Raw genomic sequence first — 26810 nt, 5'->3', positions numbered from 1 at the left:
TTCCCTTCTCAATGGTGTAATAATTAAGCTGATGACACTTAAACTTAACTGAGAAGTTTACACTTGATCAGAGACTTGTCATAGTTGCGGGCGTGGCGGAGCTGTCATGGGGGAAAACAATCCTTTCCCCCTGACCGAATAACATAGCGTTAACTCGGTATGGACTACTCAAAAGCACTTTTGCTGCTTGACAGAGCAAGAGACATAAAAATCAGAGCTTTATTGCGTCGGATTGTCCGTACATTATAAGTGACTGAACAAACGACCCAACAGAATGGCCAGAGGTGTCCTTTCCTGACATTTTGTTGTTAACGTTAGCTACCTGATTGAGCTACCTTATTGAGTCTCACGTTAGCTATGTGATTTGTAGCTCAGGCCCAGCACTCTCAGATGGGAGGGGTCGAAGTTCAGCGCTGAGGCCAGATAAATACACCCTTCCTCTGAGACCAGACAGACCACACACACACACACACACATTCTGGAGATGTGGTGGTACCGTATAAAAAGGGAAACAAAGAGTTGAGAAAACTCAGCTGTTGAGTATCACAAAGCTAATGCTAAAACAACAAAACAAAATTCATATATAAACAATATGGCTCAAAATTCTTCCTAATATTATAAAGGATCAGGTGCTTACAAAAAGAGCAAATTTATAAAAACAAATAATACAAATTACAAAGAAGATGGAAAAACAAAAACAATTACATGAAAAATAAAGCTATGGGTTTTTGTAATTCATATTATTCAATAATTAAGAGTTTTACAGCATTACTTTTTTAACTTTAAGGGCTTTGACATATGAAACAAATTCATGATGAAATATCTTAAAAGAGGAAGTTATTGTGTCTTTCAAAGTCTTTATATTTCTCCGAGTTCCTTTACTAGTATTATTATCCACTGTGCAGTAAAATATTCCCTATATATATACTGTATATGTATATGATGTTTCTGGATTAATATTACTGGTGCATTAATGTGTATGTTGCATTTTACTGCTGTGTTGCTTAAAACGTGTATGTTATTGGTTTTATTTGTCACGGTTGTTAGTTTCTGTTGTTAGTGTTTCCTGTTTCATTTTGAAGTCTCTGTTTTCCTCCCTAGTCTTGTCTTGTTTTACTTCCTGCCTTGTGTTTTCCCACCTATTTTTGATCATTCTGCCCAGCCCTAATGTGTTTCACATGTTTCCTTATTACCTAGTGTAAGAGCCATTTTCATTGGTTTGAGTGTACGACACAAATTGTCCACTGGTGGCACTAGTAGGCATATGAGCTACATCTATATAGGTAGGAACCTTTCAACAGGTAACTAGGGGTGCTGTTAAACGGAGGAGCACAAACAGTTTTTGACCGCATCAAATCGCTACAGTGCGCAACGCTCATGTGGATGATGAAATGTTTGTTGATGGAGCTTGATGGACACATGGTTTCTTGCACGTTGATATGAAGAACTTTGTGATCAATAAATGCCCAGCAAAATGCAACAATGACTATTGGAGTCTGTGATATCAACAGGAGACTACTGAGCGGTGTCAGGTAGAAGAGATCACGTCAGCTAGTTTACTAGCCATAGACTGTTTGTTTGTTTGTTTGTTTGTTTAAGTCTGCATAGCAGCCCCTCAGTGGCTTTAAGTTTTAGGCTTAGCCATTATACCTAGTGTATGTATGTCTTTGTGTTTCCCTTGTTTTGTGTCAGGTCATCGTATTCTGCTGCTGTGTGTTCTGTGGGTATGTTCGTACATGGAGTCTACCTTTTGTCTCTGAGTTCCAGTTTTTTGAGATCCTGTTCTGTTGTTCTGGAATTAGTTTTTGCCTGTTGCCTACTGGACTCTTCTGGTATGTACTTTGTTTTTGTTTATTTGTGAAATAAATCATCAAGCAACAATCTTCCGCCTGCCCTCTGCATTTGGGTCCTCCATTCCCTGCAACTTGTGACATTGTTAATGTATGATTTGTGAAAGGGGGACAGACTAAGATAAATCTTTTTTTCTGCTCCTTTTCATTTAGGACTTGGGATTTTGTATTTGCATTCACTTGTTTGCTTGTTTGAATGAAATACGTATGTAAATAAAAAATAAAAATCTGTGTAGAAATGGTATCAACCCACAAACCACTGCAACAACAGAATGGTCAACACCAACTTATATAGGCTACTAAACACTTTAACAATTATATAAGTTTATTAATCAATTCATTTTTATTTCTGATTTATGGCTAGAAAGATTTGACACAGTGCTGAACTGCATGTCAAATTAATCCTCAGGGTTCCCAACTTTCAAATGATGTTGAACATTTGTGGCCGTTAAAAAAAAAAATTTCAAGACAACAAAGCTCAGTTTCAGACTTTAATATTATAGTTACAGCCGCAGTTGTTCCTACTTGAATATAACACTTTATTACAAAGCAGTTATCAAAGAAGCTTTAGTTACAGCTTGTATACATGGCCACAGATATACCAAAAACCCAAAGCAACATTACATTCACTGAGCTTTATACCCAGACGGGCAGAGGACACAGAGACACTGAGGAACTAGACCAGACCATAAACCCAGGATAGAGAGGTTGAGTGAATGTGATGTTGAAGGTGTGGAGGTGGATCCGTGAATCAGAGGAGACTGTGTAGAAGGACAGAGTGCCAAATCAATTCGATATACCAATTTAATCGCAAAACAGCATGTGACGTCATTACGCACAGGTTTTTATTCGCTTTAAAGCTGTTGGATGGAAACACACTTTCACCAGCTTTATTCGCATGAGTTTTTTTACCGAACTTCAGATAATTCGATTGACAAGTGGATGTAAACTTAGCTACTGATTTATCAACCTCTCCTCTCTCAATTTATGAAAACAAAAACTTAGAAAGAGGGAAAAACAAAACATGAAACAAGTACATGTAAAATAAAGCTAGGGTTTTTTTGTAATTCATATACTTCAATAATTAAGAGTTTTACAGCATTACTTTTTTTTACTTTAAGGGCTTTGACATATGAAATAAATTCATGATGAAATATATTAAAAGAGGAAGTTATTGTGTCTTTCAAAGTCTTTATATTTCCCCGAAGAGGGTTTTCAACAACATACAATACGTATTTAGTTCCTTTACTGCAGTAAAAGTCCTAATACACTGTAATAATACTCCTACAAGTAAAAGTCCTACTTTCAAAACTTTATTACATTATATTTGTTGTTTCTGGATTAATATTACAGCTGCATTAATGTGTATGTTAGATTTTACTGTTGTAGATGTTTAAGGTTATTTAAGACTGTGTATAACTGGCATTAACCCAAAAACTGCTGCCATAACAGAATGGTCATCACCAACGTATATCAAAATGCCTCATACACTTTTACAACACATATTAACATATTTTTAGTTCAGATTTGACTAGAAAAAGTTGACACAGTGCTGCATGTCAAATTAATACTCAGGTTACCCTTTCTCAGGTGATGTTTGACATTCATATGCGTTTCTTTCAAAAACAAATGTTTCAAGACAGTAGAGCTCAGTTTCAGACTTTAATATTTTAGTCTTTGGCTCAAAGCCTCAGTTGTTTTTACTTGAATATAAAAGTTAATTACAAAACAAATCAGTTATCAAAGAAGCTTTTCTTACAGCTTGTATACATGGACACAGATATTCCAAAAACTTAAATCAGCATTACATTCACTCAGCTAGCTTCATACAGTGTATATCAGACCTGCACAGAACACAGAGCCACTGAGGAACCAGGGCCAACCCCAAACCCAGGATAAAGAGGTTGAGTGAATGTGGTGTTGCAGGTGTGGAGGTGGATCAGTGAGTCAGAGGAGACTGTGTAGAAGGACAGAGTGCCAGCAGGACAGTCCACATACACTGCTACTCTGTTAGAGACAGAGGAGGAAGTGAGGGCTGTTACTCTGTTATTGTGCCAGACAGAGTAACCATTATCATCAGAGCAGAACAGACTCCAGGACTGATCATTCAATCCAAACACACAGTCTTTACTGCCACCTCTCCTGCTGATTCCTCTGTAACTCACTGATATATGAACTGCTCCTCTCCTCTCAACCTCCCAGTAACAGCGACCAATCAGACCATTTCTACACAGTAGCTGAGGCCAGTAGTCAAATCTGTCTGGATGATCAGGATATGGCTGATCCTCCTCCACATGTGTCACCCTTCTGTTGTCAGACAGTTTGAGGTTTCTGTTTACTGTGTTTGTGTCCAGTTCCAGTTCACAGACATCTGATGGAGAGAATAAAATATACAATACAGCTGCAGGTTATCATCTGTTGATTTATTAACAACTTAACACATGATGATGATCACGGCCTCCTATGTTGTCAAGCCTCCCTTGCTGCTGTTGGCTCACTGTTTTTATTTTGTAGCTCTCCTCTTCAATCCTCACAACTTCAGAGATTACAAGGTCTTTCCTTTCCTTCTTTGTAGCTTTGTGTAGTGTGGCTAGTGTAACATGCAGCAGAGTTTTTAAAAATTAAACTTTAAACACACTCACACTTCCTCACACCAGGTCTCAGTCTCTGCGGTCCACCATGGTCCGTCCTGCAGGAAGAAACAAAGTCAGACTCAACTTCATACACCTTCACTCAGATCGTCCATTAAACATGAACCAGAGTTAATACGTTAGTGACAGTGAAACAGTGTTGTCCATCAGTCCATACCTGAGAGTGTCCAGTTTCCAGTTTGGATCCTTAAGTCCAGCTGACAGCAGCTCCACTCCTGAGTCTCCTGGATGATTGTAGCTCAGGTCAAGGTCACTCAGATAGGAGGGGTTGGAGCTCAGAGCTGAGGCCAGAGAAGTAAAGCCCTCCTCCGAGATCAGACAGCCTGACAGACTATACACACACACACACACTTTAAGTTGGAGATATTGTCAGTGTTGTTTGTGGAAGGAACACTTTCAGGAAGTCCTAAGCCTGACTGACATGCCCTCTGTGAAGAAGAAGGGTTGGAGAACTTGAGGAAAACCTAACCCATTTCCCTAGTGTATATAAATATTGGGTCCATCCAATTCTGAGATTGCGCAAAGTGATCAACTTGTCAGATGCTATTTTTGGTTTTGACTTTCACTTGTACGGTGGCTCTTAAGTGTTGAAACACCTGAAAATGAAAAAAAGAATGAGATCTGATTTTTTTTCATGATGGACGAAGGTTTTAGAGGCAGTATGTGAATTTGATTGATACAAAATTAGGTCATATTTATTTTTGAAAATGCAAAACATTTTGGACAAAAATTTCAGACTCAGTATTCAAGGACATTAAAGGTCCAATATGTAATATATTTACTGTAATAAATCCAAAAATGACCTCTTTGCGTCATCAGATATTAAGTTGAAATACTATCTAATGCTAATGCCAGACGGGCAGCGGAATTTGGTGGTCGAGTAACCCAGAAAGGGTGACTTTGCGCCAGTCGTGGAGCTCTGCGGGCTGCCGATATCTCTGTGCCCGAGTAGCAGTGCTTCAGCTGTAGCCTACTTCCACCCAATATACCAAACCTATCAATAGTCCCAAGTCAATATCTGCCTAGAAAATCGTCTAGTCTTAATCTGCATTGCTATTTTTACTCATTGTGAATACGCAGGCCACAAGAAGTAATTAGGTTTTGTTTTTGTTGTTGTATTCATGTTTACTCACAACATGCTAACGGCAACAAAGGATTCCATTCATTACGCTAAGCTAAGGTAGCAGCGCCGCCGCCGGACTAAGACAACGCATGCACTGTCTGCACTTGTGATTCTGTGAGAGTCACTGATTGTGTGTCTGTTGCAGACCTTTACAGTCAGCAACATTGCACTTTTTTGTCGTTCTTTTCATGGGCAGGTCTGAGTGTTTGAGGAGGTAGATAAAAAAAAATGGCAGTACACTTACCTGAGAGTTTCCAGTTTGCAGTGTGGACTATCCAGTCCAGCTAACACAAGATCCACTCCTGAATCCTGCAGGATGTTGTTACTCAGGTCCAGCTCTCTCAGACTAGAGGACTTGGAGAGGAGAACTGAGGACAGAGCTTCACAGCTTCTCTCTGACAGGTTACAGCCACTCAACCTGAAAATAATATACAGGAAGTCCATTTAATAATTGATGCATTTAGAAAAAGGAGTTTAGGTGGTCATCATTTTCAAACAGCAGTACACTAACCTGAGAGTTTCCAGTTTACAGTGTGGACTATTCAGTCCAGCTGACAGCTGCTTCACACCTGAATCCTTCAGCTCGTTGTTACTGAGGTCCAGCTCTCTCAGACTAGAGGACTGGGAGCTGAGAACTGAGGACAGAGCTTCACAGCTTCTCTCTGACAGGTTACAGCCACTTAGCCTAAAAATATTATTCAGGAAGTCTATTTAGTAATTGATGAATTTGGAAAAAAAAGAGTTTAGGTGGTGATCATTTTCAAACAGCAGTACACTAACCTGAGAGTTTCCAGTCTGCAGTGTGGACTATTCAGTCCAGCTGACAGCTGCTTCACTCCTGAATCCTGCAGCTCATTGTTACTCAGGTCCAGCGCTCTCAGACTAGAGGACTGGGAGCTGAGAACTGAGGACAGATCTTCACAGCTTATCTCTGACAGCTTACAACCACTCAGCCTGAGAAGAATGTTTAGTCAGTCAATTAAAAAATCAAATACAAAAAGCCAATGATGGCTTACCCGGATTTTCCACCACTGCGCCGCAGTTTTGTAACGTGTAAAGTTTTGGGGGGTGTCTTTTGGTAAATTGACTGGATGCTCTCGCTGTTCCACTTCCTGCCCGGCTGTCCGAACGCCCCGTGGCTCATATGAAAATAGATCTGGCACATATTTTTAGCGGACGTGCCGTGACTCAGATGGTGGAATGTCAAGCATTGACTTGAATAGCCGTGATTGCTTGCAGGGATCGCAGCGCAGAGGAAACGCGTGTGAAGGAAAATAGGGGTCAGTGGGTAAACTTCTAAAAAAAAATTAATTCTGACCTGAGAATTTTCAAGCTGCAGTGTGGACTCTTCAGTCCAGCAGAAAAACTCTTCACTCCTGGATCCTGCAGTTCGTTGTTACTCAGGTCCAGCTCTCTCAGACTAGAGGACTCGGAGCTGAGAACTGATGACAGAGCTTCACAGCTTCTCTCTGACAGTTTACAGCCAATGAGCCTGAAGAGGAATCAGTAAAACATAACAAAACAAGTTCTTTTTTATGAATAAATAAAAAACTAAATTTAATCCGGATAGTTGTGTGTGCACGTACAGAGCTTTGTTGGAGGCTTTGACCACTGGCAGCAGCCTCAGAAGAGCCTTCTCTGAAGCAGAGTATTTCTTCAGGTCAAACACGTCCAGATCTTTTTCTGATGACAGTAAGAAGAAGACCAGAGCTGACCACTGAGCAGGAGACAGTTTATCTGCGGAGAGACTTCCTGAACTCAGAGACTGTTGGATCTGCTCCACTAGAGAACAATCATTCAGTTCATTCAGACAGTGGAACAGATTGATGCTTCTCTCTGCAGACAGATTCTCACTGATCTTCTTTTTGATGTACTCAACTGTTTTCTGATTGGTCTTTGAGCTACGTCCTGTCTGTGTCAGCAGACCTCGTAGGAGAATCTGATTGGTTTGCAGTGAAAGACCCAGGAGGAAGCGGAGGAACAAGTCCAGGTGTCCATTTGGACTCTGTAAGGCCTCGTCCACAGCACTCTGGTAGAAAAATTTTGATTCAGGTTTGTTTCTATGTAGAAACCACGGACAGGAGGTTGTTTGTTCTTCTGCCAGCAGGTTGACTCCAGAGTTGGTGAATGTCAGATGGACATGAAGAGCAGCCAGAAACTCCTGAACACTCAGATGGATGAAGCAGAACACCTTGTCCTGGTGCAGTCCTCTCTCCTCTTTAAAGATCTGAGTGAACACTCCTGAGTACACTGAGGCTTCTCTGATATCGATGCCACAATCTGTCAGGTCTGATTCATAGAAGATCAGGTTGCCTTTCTGCAGCTGCTCAAAAGCAAGTTTTCCCAGAGACTCAATCATCTTCCTGCTCTTTTTATTCCAATGTGGATCTGTCTCGGCTCCTCCATCATACTTGACATTCTTTGCTTTGGACTGAACCACCAGGAAGTGGATGTACATCTCAGTCAGGGTCTTGGGCAGCTCTCCTCCCTCTCTGGTCTTCAACTCGTCCTCCAGAACTGTAGCAGTGATCCAGCAGAAGACTGGGATGTGGCACATGATGTGGAGGCTTCGTGATTTCTTGATGTGGGAGATGATTCTACTGGCCTGCGCCTCATCTCTGAATCTCTTCCTGAAGTACTCCTGAACCTGTACTTCAAGTCAACACACACAGGAGGGATCTGATTGGCTGCTGCAGCTCTTGTGGTTATCCAGAGGCGAGCAGAGGGAAGCAGTTTGCCCCTGATGAGGTTGGTCAGCAGCACACCCACTGAGGTGGACTCTGTAACATCAGTCAGGATCTCAGTGTTGTGGAAGTCCAGAGGCAGTCGACACTCATCCAGACCGTCAAAGATGAACACGACCTCTTCAAACCTGCACATTCCTGCTTCTTTGGTTTCACCAAAGAAGCGATCAACAAGTTCCACCAAGCTGTACTTTTCCATTTTCAGCACATTCAGCTCTCTGAAGGTGAATGGAAATGTGAACTGGATGTCCTGGTTGGCTTTGTCTTCAGCCCAGTCCAGGGTGAACTTCTGTGTTAAGACCGTTTTCCCAATGCCAGCCACTCCCTTTGTCATCACTGTTCTGATTGGTTCATCTCTTCCAGTTGGGACTTTAAAGATGTCCTCTTGTCTGATTGTTGTTTCTGGTCTGTCCGGTTTCCTGGATGCTGTTTCAATCTGTCTGACCTCATGTTCATCATTGACCTCTGCAGTCCCTCCCCTTGTGATGTAGATCTCTGTGAACATCTGATTCAGAAGGGTTGGGTTTCCTGCTTTAGCAATCCCCTCAAACACACACTGGAACTTCTTCTGCAGCTTAGATTTCAGTTTACGCTTACCACCTGCAGCAAAACTTCCTGAATGAACACACGACAAAGCAGATAAATAAGTCAAAGAACATATTTCAACATTTTGAGTATGTGAATATATTTTGAGACATTGGTAAATGTCCCATTTATCCAGCATGTTAAATCTTTAGAGAAATCCTCTTACTGCTCTGCAGACGGTCAGCCAGCTCCTCCTGCTTCATTCTCCTCAGGAAATGCAGTGTGATCTTCAGAAATGCCTCTCTGCTGTTCCTCCTCTGCTCTTCATCCTCACCGTCCAACACGTCCTCATCCTCCGTCTGACTCTCCAAGCATTCTGGGAAATCTGGACTCAGAACCTTCTGGATCTTCTTCAGCTCTTTCTTCACAAAAGTGCAGATGTTCTCCTCCAGCAGCTGGAATAGAAGATTATATGAATGATAAATCAAACTGAAATTATGGAAGCAAACATCAGATCCATGTTGGACAGAATGACAATCCACTGGTCTACGAAGTGCAGCATGGAGATGATTGTGAACAGAATAGATGTAAAAGTAGTTGTTGTACATGTACAGACCATAAATATGGAGTCCAGGTGTGTTTGATGCCGCTGGACAGACTGACCACTGGGAACCTCTGAGCTCTCCTGGTCCACTCTGTGGAGGAATCAGTAAGAATTAGCTCACATTATGTCTACCCACACAGAGACAAACACAAGATAAAGGTCCATGAAGTGATGTTAACATTGAATCAGAGGACTCCCTGTAATGGTAAACATTTACTAGTCCTGCTGATTATCAGTTTGAAATCTTCACCTTTGATCAACAGAGTGGCGTCTATCTTTGAAGACTAGAGGATGACCCATAGACTCGTCACTCTTCATGGGCACACAGCTGGATTCAGCTTCAGGACAGTCTGGTCTCTGATGGATCCTGATAGAAAGAAATTCATTAAAGCTCACATATTTAGGGAAATTCTCTCGGAATGGAAGACTTTAATATATAATTAATAAAAAATAATACAATACAAATATATATTTAATTACTGACATTATGGATTATGTGTTACTGAACACAATTTACAACTACGTACTTTTTGTCATGTTGTTGTTTAAAATCAGTACCAAACTCCATTGAGTCATCACTCTTGAAGGACAAACAGCTGGGTCCAGGTCCGGTTCCAGGTCCAGGTCCATGTCCAGGCCCAGGTCTAGGTCTGTGCTGCTTCTCTGGGCTGAAACACAATACACACAACTTTGAGTGTGAATAATGATGGTGGAGTGATCTGAGTGGTGGACAGTTAGAGATGGTCCTCTCACCTCTGAGCTTTGGTCTGGCTGTCATGTTCCCCACACAGAGTGGTTTTAGAGGAAGGGACTCCCTCCTCTCTGACCTCCCACTGACTCATAGCAGAGTCCACACCTTCATCTGGAGAGGAAACACAAAGCAGCAGTCCAATCATTCATTAGCACCTCATCTGTCAAATAATTTATCTTGGTAAAAAACAAACAAATATCAGCAGCTGGTCCTCTGATTGTCTGCTTCTAACTGTGTCATATCAGTGTCAGTTGAATCCTTTTTGACTTGTTGGACTGTTTCTCCGACTAAAGAAGAAGTTAGAAAACGTGACTGAACTCTGGGAACTAAAGAGGGCCTTTTCTTATCACTTCATCAAATTTCATTCACTCAACACAGGGCATTAATCAACACATGGATCCACAGTGATGAATAGAAAAGATGCTGCTTGCAGTGTTGTATTCAAGACCACCTAACCAAGACCAGAGTGTATCGAGACTGAGACAAGACCAAGACTTCAAAGGATTGAGAACGAGTCAAGACCAAGATCAGACCAGTGCAAGTCCAAAACTGCATGAACATAATCATGTGTCACTTAAATGTACATCTTTAAACCCCACCCAATATCTTCCCTAACTAAGTAGTCTTACCCTGCACGTTGAAAAGTAATGCCAAATCGGTCCCTACACAGAGCGTCAAAAAGTTACGCCAATGTCCCGACCAAATGTGTTGAAAAACACTTCATCTGGACTTCTCTCTGCCTGCTCACATAGACAGCCATCTTGTTCACCATCAATTCAACCGTTTTTCCAACCACAACAATCAACGATGTCATCTCAACCAATCACAGCTCCACTTACTGAACTTTCAGCCATGAACTTCATCAGTGTGCAGCTCTCTTCTGTCCTCAGCAGGTCTGTGTAGAAAAGGAGCTTCAACTTCCACTTCCAACAGATAAAGTGTGTGTGTCCTCACTTCACTATGAAAGTATGCATTCTGACTGATTATACCACTAGCAGAGCCAGAAAAAACATTGTGGGTGTGCATCAGAAAACTGTGTGCCATATATGATTATCTCTAATGTTACAACCTCACATATACCAGTAGATGCTCTGTATGCTAGAAAGTGGTTTGATGCTTTTGTGCTGTGAAATGGTAAGCTGAAACTGACTGACTGACTCACAGACAGACGGACAGACAGACCACGTCATGGAAATCAGAGCTGAATGTTACATTGAGTTGCGGCCATCTTTGATCCTGACATTTGTATTCTTCAAAAGAAGAAACCAGAGAAGCTGCGGAAATCTGCTGGAGGAGTTGTAGTTACTCACTATGACCACTGGATGTCCTTCCTCTAACTATTCTTCTCTTCCTGTCTGATCCTCTTTTCCTCCCTCCCTTTTATAAACTGGTTTTCCTTCGTTCCACTACTGACTGATGTCGACTCACCTTTAGACTTTAATTTGGACTTGAGTTGTTTTTACAAAGAAGACTCGAAGCACACAAGGAAAAAAAAATTTTAAATGGCGTCTCTCCTGCTCAGCTCCTCTTCAACAGAGAGTCTGAAGAAAAAGTACAACAGAAAAAGTGGTTCACACCGTTTAATTAAGAAAAGCTTGACTACAACTTGGTGTTTCATGTGCACTTTAAAAAGAACATGTTTAAAAACTGTTGTCAAACTGTTACCATTTAAATTCTAGTTAAATGTCACTTAAACATACATTTTGTAACCTGACCCACAGTGTTTCCCTAACCCTACTTAAGTGGTTTTACGATTTGGTAAATAATGGTCAAAAAGTGACCCCAATGGTCCCGACCAAGCACATTGAAAAGTGACGCCAAAGGGGTTTGCCAAAGTGTAAAATATCGTCACAGATTGAATTACATTGGAATTAGTTAAAAGACCCCTTCTTATGACAGAGACTCTAAAGGGAACTTTGTGCGTCAGTAATTAACGCCAAAGGCACCTGACCAAGGATAATTTTGAATGCGTTGGGAGTGAGACTGTGTTGAAAGTGGGGTACATCTGTGTGACACCAGGAGCAGAAATGAAGTGTCAAAGGGTTTAAAGCAGCAGGTGAGAGTACACACAGAGCGTCCTCAGCTGTTGTCTCTCAGGTGTGTTTACAGCTAAACAAAGTGATCCCTCTGGGTCCTAGTGCTCGCACGCCTGCTACCTTCCCCTCCACATCAACAGTGGCGGTTCTACATTGAATTACACCCAGGGCGACCCTCTTGACCCCCCCCCCAATTAATTTTATATATAAATTATATTTCTAGCATTTGAAAAACACACTTAATTTAACTATTATTACAACTATTATTATTTAACTATTGCAATTACAATAGGAAACACACTTTTTAAGGTGCACAGTCTCTACCTCCAACATTGCCAAAAGACGATGAACACAATTCTGCACAAAATATGACAGTATAGGTTATCAGAACTTAAAATAAATATACACTATATACATAAATGTGCCAACAATATATACAATCATAAAATAATTAACAAGAGCAGAGAGAAACAATAATATAAAATATTAAGAATAATATACAAATAAAATATAGAAATATTCTAAATAGCACAAATCCTTCATCACACAAACGTGAAGACACACTAGAGAGAATCTAATTATTATACTATAGCACTAAGAACAGAAAACCCAAACTAAAACCTGACATTTCTGGCCTTCCTTGATGCAAAATCATCAATAATGTCATTGTATGAAATCTGCTCCCCTATTGAGTGATTGATATTGATGACGGCAAGGCCAGTGATCCGTTCCTGGAACATGGTTGACCTCAGGTGTGACTTGATCAACTTTAGTTTGGAAAAGCCCCTCTCTGCTTGAGCCACAGTGACTGACAGGGACAGAGTGGGACCAAAAATCAGCACTGGCATTTTGGCCCAGACCGGCCCAATACATAAGATCACAAATACCACCCGTCTTTGCTCTCCCCTGAATATGTAGGCTATAGCAACTCCTACTCCTTAAAACTACTAACGCCATGCCATGTAATGAGTAAGCAAGGATCAGTGAGAGTTGAGATATTAAATACTTCAAAAAAGTGCCATTTATTAATACAATAAAACGGTATACTCCTCATGAATCATAAAACAAGCTATATATATATATATATATATATATACACACATATATATATACACACATATATATATGTATATTTTTATTTATCATTTCAAGAGGCCCTGTGCTTTAAAGCGCCCATATTATGCTCATTTTCAGGTTCATAACTGTATTTTAAGGTTGTACCAGAATAGGTTTACATGGTTTAATTTTCAAAAAACACCATATTGTTGTTGTACTGCACAGCTCTCTCTCACTGCTGCAGATCCTCTTTTCACCTGGTTTCTGTTTTAGCTACAGAGTGAGACCTCTTTTCATCTTCTTCTTCACTACTATCTTTGATTGCACTCGCACATGCTCAGTAGCTCAGATGTAGAGCATGTCAGCTAGCTAACTCTAGAGACAGTAAAAGAAAGCCTGTTTCTCCAACTTTGGTCAGTTACAAGGCAGGATTAGCTGGGAGACTTCTAAATTAGGGCGCACATGTAAGTAGTTCTTTTGGAGATTATGGTGAACTTGTGTGTGTTGTAGCAGTGCTTTGCTATTGAGAACGACGTAGCATGCTAGCGTTAGCATTAGCATGCTAACGCTACGAGCTAACGGTTGTGGTTAGCCAGCTCATTTCGGACTGTGACGTCACGCCCGATTTTGACCAGCTCACCAGGAGACTGAAGGCAGGACACGTTCAGAAACCGTATCTCACTCAAAACAGCATGGATGGATTTTTTTCAAAGTTTGTATGTGTGTGGAAGCACCAGAGACACAAAAGAACACCCCAAATCCCAGAAAAAGTGATTTTTTCATAATATGGGCACTTTAATTTGAAGAAGTCTGTCATGAGTTTTTGTCTGCCAATGCAGATAGAAAAGCTACAATTCTCGTTAAGAACGTTTGCATGATGTGCGACGTTTATCTAGGCTACAGTAACGGTGCAGATCCACTTGTCCGTGCGACGCTTCTGTCGCGTCGCGCCCCGCTCTATTCCTATGGGTGACGTCAAGCGACTTCAACGCCCCTGCAAAGCATTCCGGGAAGGCAGCGCTACATTTGAAAAAATGCTGCGCGTCAAAAAGCTTGCCGATGCCCAGCTTTATGCAAATGAATCGCGTTGAACGCGCCGCGACTATCCAGTAGAAGTAGATGAAAATCTTTCAAACTGACCTTTGTTGATCTAAAATGAAGACATATTCAGCAACTGCATGGCCTATTTCTCTCTTAAAATGTTTTCAGAAACACACTTCGGTGAACTATTTTTGTAAAATATGAGATTGTATTCTCAACGAGCCGCCATGACACTGTTGAAATTCTCGAGTAGCCACACCCACGTCACGCGTTCGTCCAATCAGCTGCTGGTTAGGGGCGTGGAGCATCAACCATGGCTATATGATGTTGCGACACCACCCGACAGTCGTGTCGCAAAAGTGGCTCTGTACCGTAAAGCATGCCTACGTCTTTAATTGTAGTGTTATCATCAACAGTTTGTCCACCACTCATTTTTGGCTTAGTTTTATCAAGGGGCAAAGTGTTTTAAGGGGAGTGCTTACCGCAGGTTCTACTCTCACTCCCTCATCTGTCTCTCTCCTCCTGAGTCTCCTCCTCACTGCCACTGGCGCTGACACCACCAGCACCACTATCATCAGCCACGGGAGCTGATGAAGGTCCTGCTACTGCCGAAAACATGTCTTTTTGCCTTTTTCTATTATTGATTTTTTTTTTTTTTAAGTTCTCGTGCCGCCCCCCATGTGACATGAAAAAATGCCGCCCCGGGCGGCTGCCCGGTTCGCCCGTGCCTAAAACCGCCACTGCACATCAATAAGAGTCCTGACAGACCCCAGATCAGACTCAACTCTTCTCCTTCATTCAAAGCAACACTTCTCTTTGCCTGCTCACACAGGTGGCCATCTTGTTTCCCAGCTTTAAACAATCACACGTTCACCAACAATTCAACCGTTTCTCCAACCACAACAATCACAGACGTCATCTCAACCAATCACAGCTCCACTTACTCAACTTTCAGCCATGAACTTCATCAGTGTGCAGCTCTCTTCTGTCCTCAGCAGGTCTGTGTAGAAAAGGAGCTTCAACTTCAACTTCCAACAGACTAAGTGAAGTGATGCAGTTTCTTATCATTAACCAGAGTGTGTGTGTGTGTGTGTTTCCTCACTTCACTATGAAAGTATGCATTCAGACTGGTTGGACCACTAGCAGAGCCAGAAAAAACAAAGTGGGTGTGCATCAGCAAAACTCAGTGTGCCACATTTGATTATCTCTAATGTTATAACCCCACATATAACAACATATAGCGGTAGATGCTCTATATGCTGAGAGAGAGAGAGAGAGAGAGAGAGAGAGATGACACCAGTGTGTTCACCAAAACAAAACAGGGTGTATCCAAAATTCTACACTTCCAACTTCTACTCATGAGAAATATACCAATGTATTTTGAACCTACAACTCCCACTAGCAACATATAGCCTACTGAGGCACATCCCAACCACAATTTACATTGCACATCTTTTACAAAACAGTGATGAGAACAACCTTTGCACATTCCTTTGCATCATATGAAGCTATTGCACCACCCCTGCAGCATCAAGCAATATTATATAAAGTTTTAATTGAGGTAGGTCCAAATCAGGCCTAGTTTTACAAAATGTTGAGTTTACGTTGGGGTACCCTATATTTTCGGTCAGAGGATAAGAGCTCATACTAGAATACACAGCACTATTGGCGAATGTTACAGATTACAGTTATTTACTGTTAATACCAATGCATCTTGGGGAAAAAAAAGGAAAAGGCAGGAATTACACCGCAGCCAGTATATTACAGTAAATTCAAATACAGTAAAAAAAACCTGTTTATTTACAGTTTTTAAAATTTAGAGTTTGCTTACTGTAAATAAACAGTAGTTTACTGGTGAAGCTGCTGCCAGTTTATTCCTGTAAATTCACAGTAACAACATCGCACCACTGCACAAAGCTCTCTATTTCAGCAAAATAGACAAAAGGCCAAAACACATTCGGTAAATGTGCACACTTCCCAACAATCTACTGGTCTTTAATGCTTCCTAAAACTAGTCCCCTCTTCCTTTTGAAAACTTGAAGTCTTTCCCAATGCCTCAATAAAGACTACAAAGTTTAGGATGGCTACAAGCTGTAACCACAGTGATTGATATGAGGATCAGTAGCGGTTTTTGGCACGCATTTTTTCATGACACATGGGGGGGCGGCACGAGCACTTAAAAAAAAAAAAAAATCCTCAAAGCGGTTTTCTACTGTATTAGCTATCATTTCACCGTGTGGCGAATTGGCACATTGGTGCCTCTGCTTGCTGAGTAAGGTAGCGAGCACACTGCACAAACAAGCTGTGTTAGAAGGGGGAAGGGAGAGCGGGGGACAGGTCACCTCTGGCTCGAACGGGTTGCTGGGCATAGATGCCGATACCGTGAGTGCTCCGCTAATACTGAGCACCCACGAAGCTGAATGCGGTCATGTGTTAGTTAAACTTTTCATCTGAGTTGAAAGAGCCAACTTTACGGCTTTATTATCAAGTTGATAGGAGTGTGTGTTCGTGTCGGCCGTCTGTAATGCAATGCTTTTTTTTTAAAGGGCGTGCGCCCGTGAGCACCCACGGAGGAAAACATAAATCGGCGCCTATGTTGCTTGGTCTCTCAAATGGAACAGTCCGGACTAGGGGGGGAAAGGGTGATGATAAGGCTCTATCGGAGATCTACCCCAACTTTTGGACTGCTCTCAGGATTGCACTTGTGGCTCCAGCAGAGAGGAGCTTTTCAAAACTAAAGTTGATCAATATCATGCCTGAGGTCAACCATGTAGGCCTGGCAAACTTGATTCCTTTTTAGGATTCAGGTTATTCTGAGTCATTCACCAAACTGATCCGGGTTGTGCGATTCACTTGAATCACTTGAGTCAGTATTGTATGCTACATCAAAGGCGAGCTTTTGATTTGGATAAAATGCCATGTTTTCATTTAGAGTCTTTAAATTTTATTTGGAAAACGTTATATCCATAAATGTAAATGGTCTGAAAGAAAACCGAATATTCTTTTAAAAATTACATGTAATTATATTTTGTAACTTTAATAGGACTGACAAATAAGAAAGCCATCTGGACTCTGAACATTTACAATGACTTACAACCTCTTTAATGTAAATTCCATGTGCCCCTTTTTCATGTATTTTATAATACTAAATTTAATGTTTTCAATGTGTAGGTGCATCTGTACTTGAATAATAAAGTTTTGTGAAGTAAAAAAACAAAACATGAGTTGTCGGCGAGGCGAGCTTACAATGTTGTCTGCTCGACCTAATCGCATTTTAATATACTACATTTATACACCAAACCTACAGTAGGCCTAGCTAGGCTACATGCAGAACATTGTATGTTATTTCAGAAGTGAAAGAATGGCTTTTGTTGTTGATTTGCTTTACTCTGAGCTCGAGGAGAGACCTCACTCGCTCCCCATGCTCGCTCGTCTGAATCAGATCCACTCATGACAACGTAGCCGGCTGATTCAGTTGATTCGTGGGATTTACTGACTCCCGCGAGAACTCACGAGTCATCAACAACTCACGAGTCATCAGGTGTTTCTCAATGTCAAGGAAGGATCCTTCGAAGCCAGAATTTCGAGGATGCTACGTCATCGACGTCCATCGAAGGACCGTTCCAATGTCGAGGATCCTCCGAATCCTACCAAGGACTGAGTCCTTCGTTCGGAAAAATTCCCATAGACGGCAAAGGATGCATATGTGTATCCTTCGCGCTCCCATATCACCCACAATCCTTTGCGCGCGGCTTTGCCGGCTTGTTTAAAAAAATTAAATGGTGGACCTAAGCGGGAGTTGGAGCGGTATCGCTGACGGCGAAATAATCATTTAAATGTAAGTATCTTTAGTGTTTGCCGTACATGTATTATCACCGTTAATGTTTTAAATCAATGTAAAGCTTAACGCTTTAATGCTGGTACGGATTGCTATAGTAATTAGGTAGATACACCCGAGCTAACGTTAAGCTAACTGAACCTATCATTAACATTAGGCTGTTAGCTAGCTAGCGGTCTTTTTGTGCCATTTGTGTTTTTAAAGTTTAATGTCCTGTGGCATTTTCATCTCTTTTATATTGTTGTTTATATGGTATCGATGATGTGTTGCTGTGTAGAGAGGAATCTGCCGACACTGTTTTTTGATTATAAAGGTTTATTTACAACAAGGAATTCAGCATCAATTTACAAGCTCTGAAGAGCCCGGAGAGCGACCAGTTTCCCAGATTCTCAAAAGTCACTCTGAGGTTCTGCTGTTAACACATGGTATATCTATTCTTCATAACTTAGGGTGGGTTCGATAACTGACCAATGGCTTCATGCCAACTGGCTCTATCTCAACATCCTGGGGGCCCATTGATAATGCATGCCAGATGTGTCCTGTGGCCCTTTTCCTATAGAAGTATCCCCCAAAAGTAGAGTAAAGTTCATCACTCCTAGCTACATATAGATAGTTCAGATATGGCCTAAATACAAATTATAGAATGATCAGATAAAATAGGATGACAATACACCTCAATATGTTGTTACTCTATATGCGTAACGTTAGCAGAGATTTATAAATGTGTGTGTTTACCAGTTGTAGCTGCAGGGTGGTAGCTAGGTAACGCTGCACCTTATTTACTTCACTATCAACGTTACATGAAGGCTAAAATGTATGAGTAACTTCCCATGTAAAAAGTATAACGTTCAATATAACGTTACGTTATAGCATTCATAATGGTAAACTTATTTTTCTTGTGTTTGCTGTCTTTTAACAGGGACAAACGGAGGCGGTCACTGAGGATGGGAAAGCAAAAGGCAAGCAGGGAGACAAGAGGCCAAAGAGAGATGAATAGCTAGAGTATTTGCTAAAGCCTATTAGAGATTGGCATTCTGAAAATAAATGCATTAAATTAACTGGTTTGTCTGTGTCATTAAGTTTTTGGGTGTGTATATAATATAAACTGTTTTTCAATGTCTATTTCTAACTGAATAATTATATTCAGATGGTACCTGTTTCAATAACTTGTAAGGTATAGAAGCTCTAAAAAGACATTAACGAAACGTGTATCTTGTATTATAACATTTATTCAAACATTACTATATACTGTACACAATATTCAACATGAAGCGATGACCAGACTCAGCTGCTGATGATGGTGTTTCCAGACTGCAGACAGAAGGAGAAAGCTTTAGGTTAGTCCAGTAGTTATCCAACCTGTCCTGGTAAGATTAGAATTGTATCACAAATATATGTAAGCATACTGTAACATTAAAGTACTTAATGTAACTGTGTAGTGGTCTCCATCATGGTCTTAACTGACAACTGTTGACCATTTGACACACTTACACCTAGCTACCTTTACTCTGTTAGTGGGTGTTTATCAATGGTGTTATTATGACTTTTCATGTTGGATGTAGCCTTGTAGCTTGTGTGTCTATAGTACTATTTAACCTTTCTCACTTGCAGTTTACTGCATATCATACTGCCTGTGGTAGCTCATTAGCTGGTAGTGTTTACCTTGTAGTTGCTGATCATATTTTGAACTGCATTTGTTTGAAAGCTATAAGCTACTGGACAATGAGCTAATATTACATGCAGTAAACTACAAGCTATTGTAAACAACTACTGTAAGCTTAATGTAATTAAGATTAATTAATACACTTCTCCTTACCAGTTAAGTGTTATGACAACTACGAACATGAACTCCCACGATTTTTTTATTTTATTGAAATGGGATAAATAAGAGAAAACGACCATTGCTTACATTAAAGCCTATCAGTGTCGGTAACGTTACCTACCTTAGCAGGTTGCGGCAAAGTTGCCGACAGAATATTCTCCTCCTGCAAGCAGACTGACGCTGATTCACCTTTTTAAAAAAAAATTGAACTTAAAAAAAACGACAGTTCCACATCCATTTCGCTTGACATTTCATCCAGTGTTTTGAAATGCAGCGGAAGTGAAGGGCGGCGAAACATTTTTAATGACGCAAGCACGCAATGACGTGCACTTGCTAGCCTGTTCCAATGTACATGCTTTCCGAATGCTCAGGAGGAGTCTGGCCTAGCCTCTGAAGGATCCTTCCTTGGAAGGACTAGTCCTACCAAGGAAGGATCCTTGACATTGAGAAACAGCTATCAACAACTCATGAATCACCAACAACTCACGAGTCATCGAGGGCTCGTGAGTTCTCGAGTGAATCCCACGGTCTGCGAGCTTCCGGCTCTGAGTTTGCGGGTCGGGACTGTCTCTCTGCTCACTCAGGCGCTTGAGTTGACTTCTGGAGTTGCTGTTTACTACGATATTGTAAGTTATAAAGCTTTTTGCAACCAAGATGGCTAGGAATAGTAGAAGCTAATGTTGCAAGAGGTTTTTGTGTGCTGCTGTTATCATTTTAGATTGAATTGTAGTAGGACTCAACTGAACCGGGTTAATGATGCTAGAGACTCGTGATTCCTGAGTCAATTTAAAGACTTGGGATAAAGATCCGAGTGAATCACGACTCGAACAGGTCTACAACCATGTCCCAGGAACGGCTCACTGGCCTTTCCGTCAGTATCAATCATTCAATAAGGGAGCAGATTTCATACAATAAAATCATTGATAATTTTGCATCAAGGAAGGCCAGAAAGGTCAGGTTTTAGTTTGTGTTTTCTGTTCTTAGTGCAATAGTGTAATAATTAGATTCTCTTTAGTGTGTTTTCACACTGGTGTGATGAAGGGTCTCGCCCTGGGTGTAATTCAATGTAGAACCTCCACTGATGAGGATCATCTTCTGAATATAATAATTAATATGTTAACTAGGGCTGTCAATCGATTAAAAATAATTAACTAATTAATCGCACAATTTGCTGTAGTTAATCGCGATTAATCGCGTTTTTAAATTGAGAAGCTTGTAGTAATGGATATTTAAATGCTAAATCACTTAACTTTGCAAATATGAAGAGAAAACAAACAAGGAAAGGTTCTGCTAAGTTCAGAATGTTTAATATCTTTCAGAACAACAGCAGCAACAATTTGGCTTATTTAGTCCTGCTGAAGGCTGCTGAAACGGCTAGAAACTGTCCGACTTGAGAGCAGATTTTTGTCACCACCCCCAATATTAGCCACATACCTAATATACCATATTCTGAATAATATACAAATGTGTGTGTGTATGTGTATATATATATATATATATATATATATATATATATATATATATATATATATATATATATATATATATATATATAGAGAGAGAGAGAGAGAGAGAGAGAGAGAGAGAGAGAGAGAGAGAGAGAATATAAATTACAATCTAGGCAGTACTTAATATCATAAATATTATAATATACATAGTGTTTAATCTGAATGACTAAGCAAAGCACATATATCTAAACACAGAAATGCACATCAATATCAATGTTACACATGAAACCAGTAACCCAAAACCACAAAGGTGTATGTTGGCCTAAAGGGAAAACATTGAGTGTAGTTTTAGATAGCGACGCTGTGCACAGCAATCCATTACCAATGTAAAGCGATTGACTACATTTCCCTTCCAGCACCGCAACCAGGAAGTAGCTTGTGTGACAGTGAGACGCACCAATTTCAAACATTTACTGGAATATAGTCACGGATACTATCGAGTCGACAGCGTTAAACATCAGACTGCAAATAAGGTTTTACCAGCGTGATCAACGTAACAGTTATCAAGCAAACAAATCGCGCACGTACACATCGGCAGCACAGCAGTAGAGCAACAGACAAATCAAACTTAAACTGCAGCTCTATGTAGCGAAACTGCAGCTTACCGGTGGCGCATCTCTCCTGACGAGACAACATGTCGGAACTAGTACTCGGTCCCGTTTATAGCCCGTGCTCATTCATTTCTGGATTCTAACACATCATCTTTTTTCTCTTTTGGGATCTTACTGGTCCATGTTTCAACTCTTGACTGGCCCGTAGGCCTACTTCAATCAGGTAAGTCCCTCCTAGAGTAGCGCCGCCTGCTCTTATGGAGACGTATTACGTTTCTCAGCCGCCACATGAAGTAAACAAACACAGCTGCGTTAATTTCGTTAATTTTTTTTAACGAGTTAAATATTAAAAAATTAACGCAAATATTAACGCGTTAATTTTGACAGCCCTAATGTTAACCTATATAGTATTGTAGAGTTGTTCGGTCTGATACTGTAACTACTGAGGTGGTTTTAACCCGGAGTGACTTGGCTGACGCGCTGATGTTAACATGCTGTGTTGCGTTCAAGAATCGTCTGACGATTTTGCATTGCAGAATAACAGAATGTTTATTTTGGTTAACCGTGCAGCATGAAATGTCCATTATTTCACGTTTTCAGCGAGAAATCCATAAACAATTGGACAACTTCAGAACAAAGGCTTTGGCATCAATGCGCACCAGCATCATAGCATTCGGTTCAGCGTTAGCCCTTTCCGGGCCAAACATCTGCCGGCAACAATTTGGAGCTTACCTTTATAACCTTGCCCCAGGTAATACCACAGCAACACCCAATGTACACACAAGAAACAACACCCAAAATATGAACACTTGAAAAGACATGTTTGGCTCCTACAAGTATTTTCAAAAAGTATTTCCATTTTGTCTCTAGCTACTAACATTTATCAATAAAATAAATAATGATGTATGGTGGAAAAAATAAAAATGCACAACAGTACAAGTCAAAATACACCAAATGCAAATTTGTCAAACAAGCCTTTAGGCTTTATTTCTCGGCACTGGACTGTTTGTATAGGCTAGCACATTTCTGGAACAAGGAAACTCAAACTGCTTTACATAAAATAGTATTTTTTATTATTGTTATTTTTATTGTATACATCCTTACCTACTTCTCCGGGAACCATCACCTTATCACTTATTCACTAATAACCTACTGTTTAAAGAAATGCAAACATCCCAGAGAGTTTTTGTCTCCTATCCCAGAATGCATCTGTGGTGTAGCCACAGAGCTGTGGAGATCGAGCCGGCGATGCAACAGGGTTTGATGTGAATGAAAACAGAGACAAGACGTGGGCAGCAGCAACATTTTAATGTCTTCACACAGTTCTTAGAAACAGCACTTTATAAAGACAGACAGCCAGACTGTCCTGCTGTTATTTTAGCTTTACTGCACACAAAGTTTCACACATCGGCGATGTCAACAGCATTTACCATTTATTTCAATTTCTGGGAAGTAGTGCAAAGCTGGAAGAGGACTCTTTGGCTGTCAGATTATAGGACTAAACAAACCGTCGGACGTGTTTGTAGGCACATTTTCTTAATTTTGCAGCAGACGTTTTGTTAAAATGTTAACAAACGCCATGTCGTCACCCTGGTTTTCTGTCCAAAAGTAAACCTCAGATTCTCATTTGGAGAGCTCAAAGTGCAAAATTGGTCCCGAAAGAGACAGAGAACTGTTTTGGTTTAGTCCTCGTCAGTTCATTTTTAAGTTTTAGGTCTTAAAAACCCCAGAGTTTTCTATATAACAAATAGTTGATTTTTAAAGACGCAGAGTGTGGATGTTGTTCCAGAGACAAACATATACAGAGGGTTTTCTTTAGCAGCGGTATATTAGTAGTATTGCTTCTTCTCAGTGTTGTTTTCGATGCAAGTGTGTAAATAAGGGTTGCCCCTCAATGATCCCTGAAGTATGAATAAAAGGTTGGTTGAATGAATGAATGGTTCTTTAACAAACCCATGGAGTGTCTTAAAATCAAAAAGGCACATTTAAAGTCGGCCGTCAGAAGCACAAAATCTTTGTTCACACTTGGCATCTGTTTTTTTAAGCTGCCGGCGTCTGTGTTATATTATAATCCTATATGGAGTAAACCGTGTTTTTCAAAAAAGTCTTGAGCGCTTTTTTTAAACGCCACCACCACTTTGGAGCTCAGCGCGTCTTTAAAAAGTGCTATTTTGACAGCTGACCAATGGCAGGTGGAGTAGCGGGACCTGTTGTTTCCATAACAACAACAATCAAGAAAGGGTAGTCGGAGCACAGCGAGTTATATTATAGGAGCGGGTGGTTCCTGTTCAGGGAACTGGCTTTGTTTTCTCTCTTCAGAAAAGTTGGGTAAAAAGACACAAACGTTGCAAAAAGAGAAGAAAATGTCGGAAAATACAGCAAAAAACATAGAAAAAGTGACTCTGTTCATTCTTTAGCTTTGAAGCCTCGAAAAAAAAAAAGACAAAAACATTGACGTCAGAAACAGAAATGTCCAAAAAAAGCGACAAGAACATTTAAAAAAAAAAAAAGGGACTTGCTCGATTGACTTTGTTTTATCTTGCGTCACTCCTCATAGCGCTCTTTGTATATTGTAGCAGTGGTTGTCATAGCAACAAAAGACGCTCTCGGCTGATTTTTGGAACCAAAACTCTGCCCTAAATTAAAAAAGACGCCGAGTGTGATCATGGCCTAAAGTGTCAGTTGGGGTTTACTTTTGGACAGTCTGTTCCTCCTCTTCCTCCTCACTGTCCCTGTCCCTGTCCCGGCCCCGGCAGCGCCCCCAGCAGGCCGTTGGCGGTGGTGAAGAGGTTGATGGGAGAAGCGCCGTCTGTGATGAGAGTCGACTTCAGCCCCAGAGCCTGCAGCAGTTTCACCTGGAGGACAGAAAAACACACACACCGCTAACTCTCAACACGACTTTCATTTCTCTTCTTCCTTTTCTATAAACAGTAAATTGAATATGTTTTTGGGGCAAAACAAGACTGTTTGTCGGACAAAAACGTGTAAATTATTCTACTTTCCAGTCATAAGTAAACCAAAACACATAACACACATCGATCTACTGCACGGTTTGCTTCTCCAGTCAATGCAACACCTGAGTGCACTCTAAACCCAAATGTTCAAAGTAATTAAATAGATTAAGTAGTATGTACTCAAAGTTTTAGAAGTTAACACACATAATTATGTCAAGTTGGTGTAACATGTTCTTCTTTTATGAGTAATTTTAACTAATACTTTTTGATTAAATGGAACTATTTTATGTATAAGTAAGCATAACATAAAAACATAACTTAAGTACAACTTATTAGAATTAAGTAATTACATGCTAAGAATGATAAAGTCCTGTTGTTTCTATTGTTTCAAATAGGGATGATTTAAAAATAAACTTAATTTATATTTATTTATATAAAATACAATAAAATATCAAAATGCTTCACCGAAGAAGTAAACTAGATCATAACTAATATATTGCAATCATAGAGATGCAGTTACTTGTTGATATTAAAAACTAATTGACAATGATCTACTGCCCCAAGTGGCTGGAGGTCTAAACCAAAACAACCAAAAAACTAAATGGCTCTTACAGGCTGAACTCAGCATCTTATGATACTACCTACCTAACGCTTAGGATTTCAATTTTGAAACAAAGTGCCACAGAAATAGTAGAGTTTAAAGCTGAAGTCCGTTTTTAGAGAAAGTTATTTGCGAGTTTTCCTCCAGTAGTAGTAGTAGTAGTAGTAGTAGTAGTAGTAGTAGTAGTAGTAGTAGTAGTACAGTACCTGCAGCTCGGGCCCGGCTCTGGCCATCTCCTTCAGCGTGTCGCTGCCCAGACTCTCCACCAGCTGACTGAAGCGCTCGCTCTCGATGTGAGCCAGATTCTTCTGCTTCTCCACCTCCAGAGCGTCCATCTGCTTCTTATAGGCCAGCTCCTGCTCACGGGCCTTCGCCAGCCGCTGGAGCTCCGCCTCCTACACACAGAATAGATATATAGACAAATAGAGAAAGACACAGACAAATAGAGAGACACACAAACAAATAGAGAAAGACACAGACAAATAGAGAAAGACACACAGACACACAGACAAATAGAGAAAGACACACACACACACACGTTTACGTATGCACCAACAAGCAAAGCAAACTCCTCATACTGCTCCTTACTTGGCAATAAATCCTTTTCTTCTCCTTTAAACTATTTTAAGTTATTTGAGTCTGTTCCTTTTAACAACACATCTTGTAGATTTACTGTCTGAGTTTGTTTTGCACGTTGAGCCACAACTGTCACGACTGTTTTAACAGTCTATGGTCACGACAGACAAACTTTTCTGAACCCCCCCCCCCACGCTGACGTGTGAAGAGTTGTATGTTGAAAGGAGAAACAGTAAGTCAGGACGTACCGCCTCGATCCTCTGAGCTTCGGCCTTCAGCTTGGCCTCGTTGACCGCCGCCTCTCCCTGAATACGAGCCGCCTCGGCCCGGGACTGAGCCTCGGCCTTGGCCGCTCCCGTACTCTCCACCGCCGCGCTGAAACACACACACAGGCAGGGACACACTAGTATATTCAATTAAACTTCACTGTCCCCTTGGGGAAACTTTTGTTGGACTCCGGCGCTGACAACTTAAGCTGCACTACCATAAAAATGGAGTTAATAAATAGAGAAAAATAATAACAATCCACATGTTAACGAAGCACAAATCAACGAGAGCCACCGGCCACATAAACAGACC

At 40.7% G+C, this 26810-nt stretch overlaps 1 protein-coding gene across 1 annotated transcript in view; it reads right to left on the bottom strand.

The window, feature by feature from the left end:
• Positions 1-3499: 3499 nt before the first annotated feature.
• Positions 3500-26810, bottom strand: part of LOC120574900 (NACHT, LRR and PYD domains-containing protein 12-like) — a 280762-nt gene continuing 257451 nt past the window's right edge. The window contains exons 11-17 of the mRNA XM_039825407.1: positions 6943-7116; positions 6405-6578; positions 6136-6309; positions 5869-6042; positions 4659-4832; positions 4493-4539; positions 3500-4221 (exon numbers count right to left, since the gene is read on the bottom strand). Of these exons, the coding sequence (XP_039681341.1) occupies positions 3689-4221; positions 4493-4539; positions 4659-4832; positions 5869-6042; positions 6136-6309; positions 6405-6578; positions 6943-7116 (1450 nt within the window). The 3' untranslated portion in view covers positions 3500-3688. The remainder of the gene's footprint in view (positions 4222-4492; positions 4540-4658; positions 4833-5868; positions 6043-6135; positions 6310-6404; positions 6579-6942; positions 7117-26810) is intronic.

Source organism: Perca fluviatilis, chromosome 15 (assembly GCF_010015445.1).
Source record: "Perca fluviatilis chromosome 15, GENO_Pfluv_1.0, whole genome shotgun sequence".
Lineage (NCBI taxonomy): Eukaryota > Metazoa > Chordata > Actinopteri > Perciformes > Percidae > Perca > Perca fluviatilis.
The sequence above is the reverse complement of the archived record's forward strand: the minus strand, read 5'-3'. Positions and strand labels throughout refer to the sequence as shown.